Source organism: Cucurbita pepo, chromosome LG14 (genome assembly GCF_002806865.2).
Source record: "Cucurbita pepo subsp. pepo cultivar mu-cu-16 chromosome LG14, ASM280686v2, whole genome shotgun sequence".
Lineage (NCBI taxonomy): Eukaryota > Viridiplantae > Streptophyta > Magnoliopsida > Cucurbitales > Cucurbitaceae > Cucurbita > Cucurbita pepo.
Window position 1 is genome coordinate 7881254 of NC_036651.1, and position 15338 is coordinate 7896591.

The window sequence follows — 15338 nt, forward strand, 5'->3', positions numbered from 1 at the left end:
CGATTGTTAGATCGACATGAGATCATACCCATGCATAAAATTATATACCACTCCATCGTGTAACCACTTTGATCCGAACAGTTGTAACAAGACAATCCGCGTATTTCAAATGTAAATAATATAAAAATAAAAGAATATTGAGATTAAAAGTTAAGCTAAATTAATCACTCTTACAGGAGGAAGTTTGCGGGCACGTGACACTCAAGCAAACGAGCGATACATGAATGAACTAATATTACATTCGAATGAGAGCGATTATTACGATAAAACGACTACAAAAAAACACTTAAAATGAATTGAAAATTACTACTTATATCAACAATGTACACCTTCGTTTTTGTTGACTCGATCATAAAAACTCAAAGGTTAAAACGTGCTTTGCTTTGAACAATTTTATGTCGAGTGACCTCTTTAAAAATTTCCTAATATGGGTATGAGTGACGACAAAACATGTTAGAAGGACTTGTGTTGGTCTATGGAGATAGTCTTCACTCGTAAGTAACGTGACCATGTTGCAAGCAAATGTTGACACCATCCTCATTCAAATCCTAAGCATGAAGCATTACGATCGTCGTTCTTACATACATAACATACATACATACATACATATATATATATATATAAAATTATTATCGTCTCAACCAACTAAATTATAAATACATTAAATGTTTTGAACTTTGACAAATGAGCATTGTGGGCACGAGCTCAATTTAGGCATAGGATCTACTTGCCTCATTTAACACGTAGACTTTTTTTTTTTAAATTTAATAGCGTTTTATTATTGTGTATTATATTCAATTTCTATGGTCAATTTGTTGCAAAAATTTAAATATAATATTTCGAATCTTAGACTATAAAATAAAAAATCGTTTAGAATTTAAGTCGCAATCAAAATTGATATCTTGTAATTAATTAAATGTAATTATATAATAAATGATGTTTACTTATTTATTTTGAAATCTTCATATTAAAAAAAAAAAATTGCAAAGTTAATATTTTAAAAAATATTTAATAGATTTATATGATATTATTATTTTAAAGACCCATCAAACATCGATTAAAAATATCTTATTACTCGTAAATTTTAAATTTAAATATTTTAAAAACTTTCTATTACATAAAAAATATTTATAAAATACAAAAGTGAACGTATTATATATTTTTGTTCATAATTTTAAGGTCTTTTTCGTAATTTTCTTAATCTTATATCGTATTTGCTATTAAAAAAAAAAAAAATATATATATATATATATAAAATAAAATAAAATTAAATATAAGAGTAAAAAGAAATAAATATTTTAATTTGTTTTGAAATTGAAAAAGTTAGTTTTATTTTATTATATATTCTTTTGTCTAAGAAAACCGTACTTAAGCTCGAAAAATGTACCCTCTCCCACAAGCGTCAATGTGACACGTGTCTTGTTATTATTGGTACACATGTTAATTTTTAATTATATATATATTTTTTTGTTTGATTAATGAAATGAAACAATAAATTTATAATTATAAAAAAAAAAAAAAAGAAAAGAAAAAAAAAGAAAAAAGGGTCGGAACGCTTTCCTTCTTTTCGTCTCTCTCTCTCTCTCTAGCTCTCAATTTCTCTCTCCTCTGTTTGTTCGTCTTCATCTCACTCTTGTGACATCAGTTCTCACCGTTGATTTTCGGAACCCTAATTTTGATGCTCGGACAAGCTCTTATTCAGTCAATTGGATTTCTTGCTGAATGCAGTTAGGGATTTCTTGTTCTATTTCTGTTTGAGGAGTTATTGTTGCGGCTGCTTATACTTTGTTGTTCGGTCGAGACTCACTGAAGGTTAGGGTTTTTGTTTGAAGCAGTAGATGACTGCGAGACAAGGGAATAGCTGAGATCAAACGGGTTGGTTTTCATCACCGGATGGAGGGAGGTAGCGTCTCTACACTTACTTCTTCTGGTACTGTTCATTTCCTTTTTGTTTTCAAAATATTCTTCTGGGTTGTTTATCATATGATTCTTTTTATTTATTATTATTATTATTCTTTTGCAATTGTTTATAGTGAGTATGTCTTTTAGTCTGCTTTGAATCGATGAGCTATTAAGCTGGATTTTCTTTAATAAACTTCTAGAGGATGTTCTCTGAAGTTATCATGAGGTTAGTTTTTTCATTAATTGTTGATACTTTGGTGTGGGTTTTTGATACATGCCGAATGCAAATGTCGTGGAATGTTGGGTAGTTCGAATCCGGCAACTATGTGAATATGGGGGTTTGGGGGAGTTTCTCTTACTAATTCTTCTATTCATAAACTTTTCTTTGAGAGTATATGGCCTATTGATTTGTGTACTGGGATGGTAACTGCGACCCACGTGGCGCATCAACGAACAATTTTCTAGGTTAAACTAATTAGGTACAAATCATAGTTATAATGAATTTGGAAAAGGTTATTAGCATAGTAACTACCCTTTCTCTTAATTTTTTTTTCCCAACCATTTCTAAAGCAGAGATAAACCCATGGATTATGACGACAATGACTTTCAAAGCCAGAATCTTCATTTAGCTGGTGAAGGAAGTGCCAAATTTCCTCCTGTTCTTCGGCAATATGCTCTCCCAAAGTTTGATTTTGATGATACCCTTCAAGGGCATGTAAGATTTGATAGCTTGGTTGAACCTGAGGTCTTCTTAGGTATTGAGAACAACGAAGATAATCAGTGGATTGAAGATTATTCTCGTGGAAGTAGTGGAATAGGGTTTAGTTCTTGTGCAGCAGAATCTTGTTCTATATTGAGACGGAAAAATGTTTGGTCTGAGGCCACTTCCTCTGAATCTGTTGAAATGTTATTGAAATCCGTTGGGCAGGAAGATATCAATCTGGCACCAACAGTTACCGGGGAGTTAAATGCTCGTGAAAAATTGGAGTACTTAACAAATCCAATGGACCCTACTTTAAAAGATGACGGTAGTAGTTTCTGTGAAATGGGCGATTTACCAGATATAAGTCTTGAGGAATTTCATGTTGTTAATGAGGACATAGGAGGGGAGCAACAACAGCTTCAAAGGATTGATCCTACTGAGTTTCAAGAGACTCAGACTGTTGATAGAAGTTTAAGCAAGGTTGATCCTGGTGTCGCTCATGAACTTGTAGACGTGCCAGCAAGTGAGGGAAGTCCTGGTATTGATGAAAACAGTAAGCAAACATGTCCAAGTACAACCGATACTTCAGCTGCCATATCCTTGGAAGATAAAGGGCAAGATGGTTTTTCTGATTCAGGAAAGCATATAAATGATTTGGTTACTTGCACGCATGAAGGCAGTGAAAAGTTGAGCAACCAGAAGACTGAACAGAAAATAAAAGATCTATGTGAGAATCCAGTTAATACATATATTGAGAATACTGACCAAGTGGTCAATTCACTCGAGTTGAGTAAAGATGACCAAAGCCCTCTTTTATCACCCTCAGTTGCTACAGAAAGTTTGGTGATCGATTCTAGTATTGCTAATTTGCAGTCCCATGCAAGTATGACCTTGAAGGGGGATTGTGTATTCCATTCAGGTTGTGGTGAGGTTACGTCGGAAGTTCCTGCTGAAAGTGGCAAGTTTGATGATAAGGTTTTGTGTACAAATGTGGAGATTGGGAATCCGTCTGAAGCAAACATGCATGAGGTATTACCTACGGTTGTTAAAGGTGAGGTTAGATCTGAAGCGTGTGCAGGTGAGGGGAGAAACGTTAATGCTGAAGTTTGTACCTTTCAAGGGCCTAAGAGTGATTCAGTTGAGCAGATGGCTTGTGCACAGGAAATAATTATTGAAGATCAGCAGCATTTTCCCTCGGGCATTGAGATACAAACTAGTAAGTCTGAGTATTCTGCATCTGCTATGGAGGAAAATGATGCCTCCAAGGTTGGTGAAAGCATCAGTGGTCATATCAGAGATATTCCTGATAAATTGGGTACACTTCCCTCGGAAGACTTGTATTCTGAAGGCCATTTGCCACCTACCACTGTGGCTGAATCAACACAATTATGTGAAGATAAAAAATTGTGTCAGCCTGGTAATGTCCTTGCTGAGCACGCCAGTGAAAAGGAAGGAGGGATGTTGTCGTCTGATTCACCCACCACGGTGGCTGAATCAACACAATTATGTGAAGATAATGAATTGTGTCAGCCTGGTAATGTCCGTGCTGAGCACGCCAGTGGAAAGGAAGGAGGGATGTTGTCGTCTGATTCTCTTAGTGTGGATGACAAGATTGCTGAGTCTCCTATCGCAGATAAGAGAATCATATCCTTGTCTTTTCAAGAGAGTGGTGTAGAAAGTGGGACGATAAATACAAAATTAGAGTACAGTGCTAATGCCGGTGATGAATCAGGTATGTGATGTTCGAATGTAATTTTTGGGGATGTTCTAAAGATCATGTAGTTATGCTTCACTTTTGTTTTCAAGGTATGCATGCTGAGCCAGCTACTTTTATTTTCTCCCTTTTCCTATGATTGCAGCATCGGTTTCTGCCTTTGACGACGTTACTGAGGCAGTATGTGGCACATCAGTGTCTACCTTTGAGGATGTCAATGTGAAAACATGTGGCACATTACAGGGTGACTCCTTACCTCCAGTTGATGCTTTGACAGACAGAAAAGACGCGGATGACAAAGAGGACCAGTTGCAGCCTGCTCTGGTGGAGTTTACCCAATCCGATAGCAAAGAAGAAAGTGGTGTGATGATTCCTGCTGAAGGAAGACCTCCTCTGTTGGATACTTCTCAACCTGTGGCGCTATTTCATCCTATTTCTCAAGCTGAAAAATCCGCTCATGTCATTACTGGCCAGGGATTAGGTGAAAGTATTGATCAATCTATTTCAAAGGATTTGAACACTGAGGGCTGCAACACAGAAAGCCAATCTACACCTCAAGCAGACGTTCCTACTAATGTTATCCAGGACTGCAGACAGGAAATGGACGTTGATCCAGCTTTTTCGAAGTCAACTGCAAAAGCATGTGATAACGGTGTTAAACAGTCAGGTGTGCCAGTTTGAACTTTCAATTTAGTTAAAACGTTTGAATTGTCTTAGTGATATTAAATTTTAAATTTATTTATTAATGACTGAAGTGGTTTTAATATTTTTCTTTAATTTATTTCTGCCCAAGCCTTCCTACATTTTGTTTTGAAGGAAAGAAAGAGAATGACTTGAAGTAGAAGTCATGTCTTGAGAACCTCATCTTGATTAATTCGTAACTGGATATGCTTAACTTCAATCTAATAAGTATTAACCGATAAGTTTCCTATTAGAGTTAGATTTAATTTTTCTTTATAGACTATTACTCTTCCTAGATTTTATCAGTGTTTTTTTTCTTTTTCTTTTTGGTGTGTTAAGGCTTGTGAACTCTTGTCTGAAACCCTGGACGTATTCCTTTGGTACTGTATTGTATTCTCAGCTTTCTACAGATTCAAAATGCCACAACGTAAATAATCAAAGACAATAGACTTGTACATAAATAGTATCACGTAATTCCCATGTATCTTAGCCTCAGTGCGCGGCAGCTGCCTTCTTCTGCTGTCATTTTTCATTACGGATAATTACAAACTAATGATGCCCTTACTGATGCAACGATGATTTCAATTCACCCGTAGAACTCTGCTGATTGAAAATGGTTTTATTTTTTAAATGACAATGTATTGTACTATCAGTAGTTATCTGATTTACCTTCTGTTTAGAATCTTTAATCCACGACATTTGAATTTATTAATAATGTTGGTTTGGACCACTTAGCTTGCATAATTATGTCAGTGGATCTTTTCCATGTTTCTAACGACCAAGTTGTTAAATGATTTTTTCCTTTAGATGTAAAAGCTTTTCCGCTTGATGCGTTGTCTTTAACTCCACTGCCAGGAGAAACACTCGATAATTATCAGAAAGATCAGGAAAGTACTAAAGTTGTTTCAGAATCTGTGGGAAATAATTGTCAGCAGGCTATTGCAGTGAGCACTGACAGTGAGTAACCAAATTATACAACTTCTAAATGCATGTGGAATAATATGTTACGCTAAATTATTTGATTTATTTGTTATTGAAGTTTGAATGTTGACTTTGGTGTTAAATTTCCTGTTTCAGCTAGCAACTTCTGCTCATGCTGTTTATTTCTTGTTCATTCATGATTGAAGTGTTATATTCGGCCATAAAAATTTGTCTTTCATATTTCCCACTAGGATTTCTATGCGGATATCTTGCAGCATGCCTTGTTTTCTTCCCTTTTGGGTTTATTTATTTATTTTATTATTGTTATTTAATAATCTGATCTCACAATACTGTACCCCTCTCTTTCCATTTTATCTATTCTTTTTCAAGTTTAACAATACATGGAGATGAGGATTCAAACCTTTGGTTTATTGAGGTGATAATGCTTTAACCTTTGAGTTGGCTATCTATTTTATAGAGATGTAACACAAGTTGAGTTGGATTAGTGGTATTTTTGTTGAGACCTACTCAAATTTTTGGGTTGGTTGGTTCCTCGACCCACCAACCTGAGTAGAGTGGGTGGGTTGGGTCTTTAGGTTTTAATACTTGAATTGATTGACGCATGCAAGGTGGCTCATGGTTGGACTGAATGGCGATGTTGCCGTTAGTGTACTGTAGATGGTCTACAAATGAGAGGAGGGAGAGGGAGAGAAAGGGAAAGATGGGTTACCAAAGAGAGGAGAGAAGGAGAGAGGGTTTGTAAAGAGAGAGAAGGGCTGTAGAAGAAAAGAGAAAAGAAAGTGAGTTTTACATTGAGATGTGAAAAGAAACAAACTATATATATTTACACATTAGTTTTTAAACCAGGATTTTTATTTTCCGAACCAGTGAACCGAATCAAACTGAAAATCGGAACCCAACCTTTGTAATATACTTTCTAGAGAGAGATGAGTATGTTAAAGAGAAAAGAGAGACCTCGTTTAGAAAGGAGAGGTGTTAAAAGAGGAGAAAGAAGACTTTGTAGAGAGAAGAAAGCGGTAGAGAGAAAAAGTCCTACAGAGGGAGGAATATGATAAAGAGGGATAGCAAAGGAGACGTTTCTCTCACATCCATTGGCATTTTTAACAATGGTTGATCAAAATACATGACTTTTACATTTATGCAAGATTGAGGGTTTAATTTTTAAAATCAAGAGTTTGTGGTGCAACAGTAACCATCATCATAGTTGAGTTATCGATGCAATTTATCCTTTTAAATATAACCATTACAAGCGCCATTAAACTTCCCCACAGTTTCCATTCCTTGGAACTAGTTTGATAAACAATAAACAGTTCTACACCAACTACCATGTGGACACCATTCTAGAAACAAGTGCTAAACAAGATTTTTCTTAATCGATTGATTAAAAACTTTAATCATTGAATATTAAATCTTAATCAAAGATTATTATGTGGTAGCTTCACTATGGCTACCTCGTTCAATAATTTTCCTCATTCACCTCCTTTTTTATGCGCTTCTTTCTCCAATAAAAGTTCAGTTTCTTATCCAATAACAACAACAACAACAATAATGATAAGTGTTATTATTATTATAGGGCTGGATTGCAATGGTATCATAAAATTTTCAAATTAAAAGTTTGAGGTGTGATTGTAACTAACCCTTTGAGATTTTTTTTCCTGAAAAGATTTCCAATTAGTAGTGTTATTATATTGATTCCTGATCTTCTTTCATTTTTATCAATAAAAGATGTTTCTTAAGAACAAAAAAAATGTCACTTGACTTAGATTGAAATTGTCAGATTTAACCTTATACTCTTGCGTTTTCAGTTCATTATTTTTATCATTTTGTACAGAAATCGTGGATTGCTTTTGGTGATTGCTCTTTGCAATATAAATTGCTGGAAAAGAACTTGCATGTGGAATATTACATTTTGTGCATTTGCAGAATAGCATTTAGTCTTTCCTCAAGATGAAGTGAAATCGAATGATATTTTCTTGTTTTTATGGTGGTGTTGGAGATGTCTTGTATACATTTTCCAAATTTTTTTCGAACTTGATTTTTCTCCTACTACTCGATTGCAGGTGATGCTGGCAAAAAGGAAGGTGCATTATGCTCTGCAGCTTTTCCAGAATCTCATGAACCGACGTCTGTGATGGGTAATGGTAATTCTACTGCTGATAAGCCTCCTCCTAATGTACCCGATGTTGTCAAAACTACTGTGGTTGCTCTTGATCCAGATGAAAAAGATTGCAATAAGGGGCCATTGAGTAAGAATGTTGAAGCTGCAGAGCCCAAGGGTAGGCTGGTTGGCAATGCATCGTCTGGTTCCCAGTTACCCAAAGGAAATGGTGCCTCTGAAAGTGAGACAGTTCTTACCTTTGAGTCCAGTTCATTGGTAGATCTGCCAAAAAATGATTCTGGCATTGCAGTTGCATCAGCAGCTAATGCTTCTTCGGTGATTCTTTTCCTTCACGTCATTGGTTCCATTAGATTTATCTTATTTTTCCTTCATATTATCATCCTGTTCATGGGAAAATATTTATTTATTTTTTTCACGCTCCATTATTTATTTATTTATTTATTTTATTTTGTCTTTGTTAATGAATAAATAAATGAACTTTCATTGAGAAAAAGAAAAAAGAAAGAATACAACATATTTCACTCTTTATATTGTGGATTATTTTGATTGAAGGTCGTGGAGGGACCCCAATCATCTTCTGGCCGATCCAAATTGGATGCCAAGAGTGCTCAGGGTATTTCACACAGTAGCCCTCAGGTGTCTGAGGTAAAAGTTTCACGTGCTCGTTCCAAGGGCACTCCTGAGCGTAAACCTAGGCGTGCTTCGGTCGTAGGATTGGGGAAAGCGTCGTCTACAAAGGGAAATTTGAAGAAATCGGAGAAAGTAGAGAAGTCTAACAGTACACCCATAAGCAATCCTGGAGTTTTCCAGCTTGCACTGTCCAATGAGATGCAACATCATGGACATGTGGAGTCCGGTGGTGCAAAACCATTTGTCTTTATTGGTGCTTCGACTTCTAGCATTCCAGACTTGAACAATTCTGCCTCCCCATCTACAATGTTTCAACAGCCTTTCACAGACTTGCAGCAAGTTCAATTGCGTGCTCAGATTTTTGTTTATGGAGCTTTGATGTGAGTCCATTTATTCTTCTGGTCCTTAAAACAATCGAATGAAACTATAGCTTTCTCTTCAGTTGCATGTATATGTTCAGAGGCGTTAGTGTCAGAACTGAAAATCATTGCAATTTTCCACCTTTCACTACTCTTGAAAAGTTATAGAGGAAGTCTTGTCCTATAAAAAAACATTGGTAGGTAGCAAAAAGGCACTTCATTCCTTTGAGCAAGGCACAAAAAATTTCTCGTGTAGTTCCTTTTGATGAGCTCCTCTTTCTTTTTCTTCTTCTTTTTCGANTTTTTTTTTTTTTTTTTTTTTTTTTTTTTTTTTTTTTTTTTTTTTTTTTTTTTTGCCAAAGAAAACAATGGAGCTCCTTTCTACTAAGTGTTTTTTATGGATTTAATTGTTGCTGCAGTCAAGGTACAGCACCAGATGAGGCGTACATGTTGTCTGCATTTGGAGGAACTGGTAAAATTTCCCCCCTATCATTCATTATGATTCACCATATGGATGCCGTTTTTTCTTTATTTGTGTGATTTTTAAATTTCAGATGGTGGAACAAACCTTTGGGAGAATGCCTGGCGCATGTGTGTAGACAGGTTTCATGGAAAAAAATCTCAGCCAGAGACACCATCGCAATCACAATCTGGTACTTTGAAGCATTTTATTCATTTCTAGGCTTATCTCTCTCTCTCTCTCTCTCTCTCTCTCGTTTTGAATTTGAAAATTTGTTCTGTAGGTAGTAGGAGTACTGAGCAAGCAAATAAACAAAGTACACTACAAAGTAAAACTATATCTGCTTCAGTTAGTCGAGTTAGCAGTAAGAGTACATCAACAGTGATAAATCCTATGATCCCTCTTTCCTCACCACTCTGGAGTATTTCCACACCTTCCAATGCTCTGCAATCTAGTATTATGCCTCGAAGTCCAGTCATAGACTATCCACAAGCACTTACTCCGTTGCATCCATATCAGACTCCTCCTGTCAGGAATTTTATTGGTCATAATCTTTCATGGTTTTCTCAGGCTCCATTCCACAGTACCTGGGTTGCTACTCAGACTTCGACACCTGACTCCAGTGCACGATTTTCTGGTTTGCCAATTACTGAGCCAGTTCATTTAACACCATTGAAGGAATCATCTGTGCCACAATCCTCTGCCGTGAAGCCCTCTGGTTCTATGGTTCACGGTGGAACTCCTGGTAATGTATTTCCTGGGGCTGCCCCCCTGCTTGAGTTAAAAAAGGCATCAGCAACCACGGGGCAAAATTCCACTGAATCAAAAATGAGAAGAAGAAAGAAGACTACAGTTTCTGAGGATCCTGGCCTTATAACTATGCAGGTTCAACCTCATTTAAAACCAGTTTCAGCTGTAGTTACACCTGCAATTTCTACTCTTGCAACATCTCCATCTGTACACCCTAAGGCAGTTTCTGAGAGTCTGATTTTATCTGCTCCTCCACTGTGTCCGATTACTCACCCAATGACTGCAGATCAAGATTTGACAGGGAGAGCTATGTTTTCAGAGGAAACACTTGGCAAGGTTAGGGAGGCTAAGCAACTGGCTGAGGATGCTGCACTGTTTGCATCTGAAGCTGTTAAACACAGTGCAGAAATGTGGAGTCAATTGAACAGGCAGAAGAATTCAGAATTAGTATCAGACGTAGAAGCTAAACTAGCTTCGGCAGCTGTTGCTATAGCAGCAGCTGCTACTGTTGCAAGGGCTGCGGCGGCCGCCGCCAGTGTGGCATCAAATGCTGCATTTCAAGCAAAGTTGATTGCTGATGAGGCATTGACTTCATCTAGCCATGAGGTCTCCTGTCCAAGCAATGAAATTTCTGTTCATACTAGTGCTGTTGGTGTAGGGAAGGCCACTCCAGCCTCCATCTTGAGGGGCGAAGATGGAGGAAATGGTTCCAGTTCTGTTATTGTTGCCGCAAGGGAGGCAGCTAGAAAGAGGGTTGAAGCTGCATCTGCAGCTTCTAAGCATGCTGAAAATGTAGATGCCATTGTCAAAGCTGCCGAACTGGCAGCAGCAGCTGTGTCACAAGCTGGAAAGTTAGTTGCTATGGGCGATCCTCCTCCCTTGAGTAAGTTAGTGGAAGCTGGTCCAGAGGGTTACTGGAAAAGTCCTCAAGTATCTTCTGAGGTGGTTATGAGATCAGACGATGTTAATGGAGGACGTTCCAATTCAGCTATTAAGCGTCATAGAGATGGATCGTCAGGTAAGAATGAAATTCAGGTAAGTGCCAATACCAAGTCATCTATTCCTGGAGAAATTTCTATGGGCGCTGTTGAGAACCATCCCAGATTGGTTGACGGCATGACAAGTTGTGTAGCACCTCGTGAGAAGTCTCTGGGAGGACAGAAGGACCAAATTGCTTCTGATCTGACAAAAACCATTGGTGTTGTTCCAGAATCTGAAGTAGGAGAAAGATCCTCCCAGGATGAGTGTGAAAAGGCCAAGGATTCAAGACAAAGTAGCATCAGGGAAGGTTCCCATGTTGAGGTATGAGATTATTTATATAGTTTTACTATCTCTCCAGTGTTGATCTTTATTCTGTTTACTTCTTTTGTGCTGCTGATGCCATGAGGAGTACTAACGTGGAATTCAAATGCTTATATGTATGCACCTGCAATTTCTGATCATTTTTATTTTAACAAGAACATGTTTTATTGGTTGATAAANAAAAAAAAAAAAAAAAAAAAAAAAAAAAAAAAAAAAAAAAAAAAAAAAAAAAAAAAGAGATAAACAAGCTGCAACAGACAAAACTAGGAGCTTCTTTAAACAAAAGAAACAAACTACAGAACAACACTAAGAGCAGGCTCAAACAAAAGTTGAAAGCCAAGCTGGAGCAAAATCAAACGCAGCCCACTGAAACAGCATTCAAAATCTGAGAAGCCAGCAGAACTCCAAACTGGAACACAAAGACCGAGAAGAATCCTCTCTAAAATTTAAGGAAGGGCAGCAGCAACGCCAGAGTGAAAGGGGGCCCTAGAAAAATTAAACTTTTAACAATTAAATGAAGGATACATGTTTCTCAGCGAAGGAAAAGAGAATCTTCCCTACGATAAAGATGAAAATAGATTTAAGGTTTAGAAAAATTCGATGGGACTTTTCTGCTTCTTTTTGAATCCCTCGAGTGTGTCACCAGACTGATCAATTTTCATTATTCTCATTATTCTCATTATTTACCGATCATTTATTGGTGTTTTCTGACCCTTGATCTTGTATTAACTTTGTTGGTCATGAATTAGGTTTTTAAGGATGGGAATGGATTAAAAGCATCTTGGTTCACAGCCGTTGTGCTGAGTTTGAAGGAAGGGCAAGCTTACGTGTCCTACACTGAACTTCAATCTGAAGAAGGTAATGACAAGCAAAACATACGATGTAAGATGATGGTCTAATCATTATGCTTTTGTAACTTGAGATTGACTAATGAGTACTATTTGGTTCTTGCTTGCAAGAGAAGCTGCAGTTAAACTATTTTTATCAGCTTATGGTCCACAAATTAGTTCATGATTGTATATAATGCTCCTATTAAAATGAGAGTATATTAAGCTCTAAAAATATACCAGTTCTTGTCTTCTCTTTGCAGACGATTTTACTTTCTTGATTTGAGCAGGCCCAGGTGAACTAAAGGAGTGGGTTGCACTTGATGGTCAAGGGGGTATGGCGCCGAGAATACGAATTTCTCGTCCACTGACTACCTTGCAGAATGAAGGAACAAGGAAGAGACGCCGTGCAGCTACTGGGGACTATGTCTGGTCGGTTGGAGACAAAGTTGATGCTTGGATGCAGAATAGGTGTGGTTTTCTTTTTGTGCTTTTTTTTTTAAAAAAATTCTATTTTATTTATTTATTTATTTATTATTATTATTTTTTTATATATTAATTATTGAAAACAATGTTCATTAAGCAAGGAAATATACAGTGAGGAGGGAATGGATATATTCCTGTCCGAAGCCATCGAGTATCACATAGATCCCCGACTTACCTATCTATCTTTTGGAGAACTCCCTTATACTTTTGTATCCTAGTCTCCTTCAGAACCGTGCAAATCATGTTTTAAAGAACTCCACACAATACTTTCTGGATGTTCTTCAAAATCTTGTACGCAACCATAGTTATTGAAAGGATTCCATTGCGATCTTAGAGAAAGAAAGAGTATCAAACAAAGAGATTTCAGCGTTACCCCTTTTGCAAGCATCAGTTTGGAAGAAAGGAGTGGAAGGGTTTCTAATCTGGGAGTTTTTCTTGAGCATTCACCCTTCCCAAATCAAACATAGGGAAAACCTTTACATCCTTAGGATACTCAACTTTCCAAGTCATTTTGCATTAGGGTTGGTCAAGAGCCATGATGCTAATCCTTTGTTATCTTGCCATATCTAATTCAAATGAAGTTGAGTCCTTACATAGGTTTGAGACCAAGTAGCTACACAACATTTTCACTGTTATAAGGGTTAGCCACTTACCTAAGTAGTTTCAACTGCTACACTGTTATAAGATGAAAGATTTTGTGAGTTGGTGCCATCTTGATGCCCAAATTTGATCCGTAATCACAGCTTGTTTATATGTTTCCCAGCTGGCATGAAGGAGTGGTCGTTGAGAAGGACACAAAAGATGAAGCAACATATATTGTCCGCTTTCCAGGCATGTCACTAAGATTCAGAGTTCAACCGACCTTTTTCTATGTAGATTGTGTTTTTTCATAAATTAATCAACATATGGTTTTCTTGCAGATCGAGGTGAAACGTCCACTATCAAAGCTTGGAATCTCCGACCATCTCTCATATGGAAAGATGGGGAATGGTTTGAGTTGTCTGGCTCATATGTAAATGATTATTCTCATGAGGTCCATACCATACTTTTGTTTGTTTCTCTGATTCTATGTTCATACTCTGTTGAAATATGCTTAGTTGCAATTGCATTCAGATTGTTGTGCCTCAGGAAAAACGTATGAAGTTGGGCAGTCCAGCTGTAGAGGTTAAAAGGAAGGATAAAATGCCAACGATTGTGGAGGATGTCGAATCGGCGAAACCAGCGGACCAGAGTTCGCTTTTTTTATCAGCAAATGAGAAAGTATTCAATATTGGTAGGAATACTCAAACTGAGAACAGGTCTAATCCATTAAAAACCAGTTGGACTGGTCTACAGAAGGGCACATCGAGAGTGGTTATTGGTGTTCCCAAACCTGGAAAAAAGAGAAAATTTATGGAAGTGAGCAAACATTATGATGCAGCCACTCGAACTACTAAAGCAAATGATTCGACTAAGTTGGCTAAGTATTTGATGCCGCAAGGATCTACATCCAAAGGATTAAAAAGAACTTCAAAATATGAAACGAAGGAAAAATCTGCAAACGCTGTTAAACCCATGGCTGTGAAGTCCGGAAAGGAACCAAGTATGTCAGGTAAGACTATTTTGCAGAATGAAATACTTTTCGCAAATGTTTCTGCTGATGTTAATTCTTTGGCAACAGATCATGCAGTTATTACCAAGGATTCTGAAAGCCAGAATGAGAGCGCTTCGACGAAGAACAACCAAATAGACGTTCCTTCTTTCTGCAGCACTGAAGAAGCACCAGAGGGCTCGGTTGTATTTCCTCCAGCACACGCTTCCAAGAAAACATCCTCATTTCACACGAAGCTGGAACGAGCAAATAAAGGAAAACTTGCTCCTGCAGTTGGGAAATTGGCAAAAATCGAGGAAAAAGAGGTTTTCAATGGGAATCCTACCAAACCGAATTCTAATGTTACTGAGCCACGGAGATCCAACCGCCGTATTCAGCCTACCTCAAGAGTAAGTCTTTATAAGAGAACTTCAATCAACTGTTTGTTTGTCATTTTTGTTCGTGTACCCTCATATATGTTATGTAACGTGCACGTGCATTCCGAATCTTGGTTTTGCAGTTATTAGAGGGACTACAAAGCTCATTGACAATCTCGAAGATTCCTTCTATTTCACACGATAAAGGTCAACGAAGCCAGAACAGGAATGCATCTAGAGGTAGGAACTGATGTGTGCCTAATTCACTTCGGAATTTCGCCTCAAATTTACGTTACATCATGACAAAACTTTCATTACTTGATTCTGTAACAGNGGGGGGGGCTTATTGCGAACTTGGGGTTTTAGGCCCAGGAAGAAACATCCTCTGCAGATAATTAATGTGACTTAACAGTAGTTTATATTGTTGTATTTACTATATAGATAAATGTAGGAAAAAGGGAAACTCTTGCTTCCTTAGTTATACTCCTACAAGTTTAGCTTTAGTTGTTCATATTG

General features: G+C 37.2%; 1 protein-coding gene across 7 annotated transcripts; it reads left to right on the top strand.

Annotated features, from left to right (window-relative positions):
• Positions 1 to 1526: 1526 nt before the first annotated feature.
• LOC111810219 lies at positions 1527 to 15124 on the top strand. 7 transcript variants are annotated; one of them, XM_023696855.1, is made up of 16 exons: positions 1527 to 1930; positions 2473 to 4337; positions 4465 to 4986; positions 5808 to 5957; positions 8003 to 8376; positions 8614 to 9071; positions 9470 to 9522; positions 9605 to 9703; positions 9794 to 11562; positions 12312 to 12420; positions 12680 to 12860; positions 13639 to 13706; positions 13796 to 13908; positions 13989 to 14466; positions 14536 to 14855; positions 14966 to 15124. In XM_023696855.1, exons 2-16 carry the CDS (start codon positions 2486 to 2488, stop codon positions 15071 to 15073), a joined length of 6654 nt encoding a protein of 2217 aa, XP_023552623.1. In that variant the 5' UTR covers positions 1527 to 1930; positions 2473 to 2485; the 3' UTR covers positions 15074 to 15124. The 7 variants fall into 7 exon arrangements, with proteins under 7 accessions (XP_023552623.1, XP_023552621.1, XP_023552625.1 ...); XM_023696853.1 differs by having other exon boundaries at positions 2476 to 4337; XM_023696857.1 differs by having other exon boundaries at positions 2476 to 4337; positions 13989 to 14457.
• Positions 15125 to 15338: the final 214 nt, after the last annotated feature.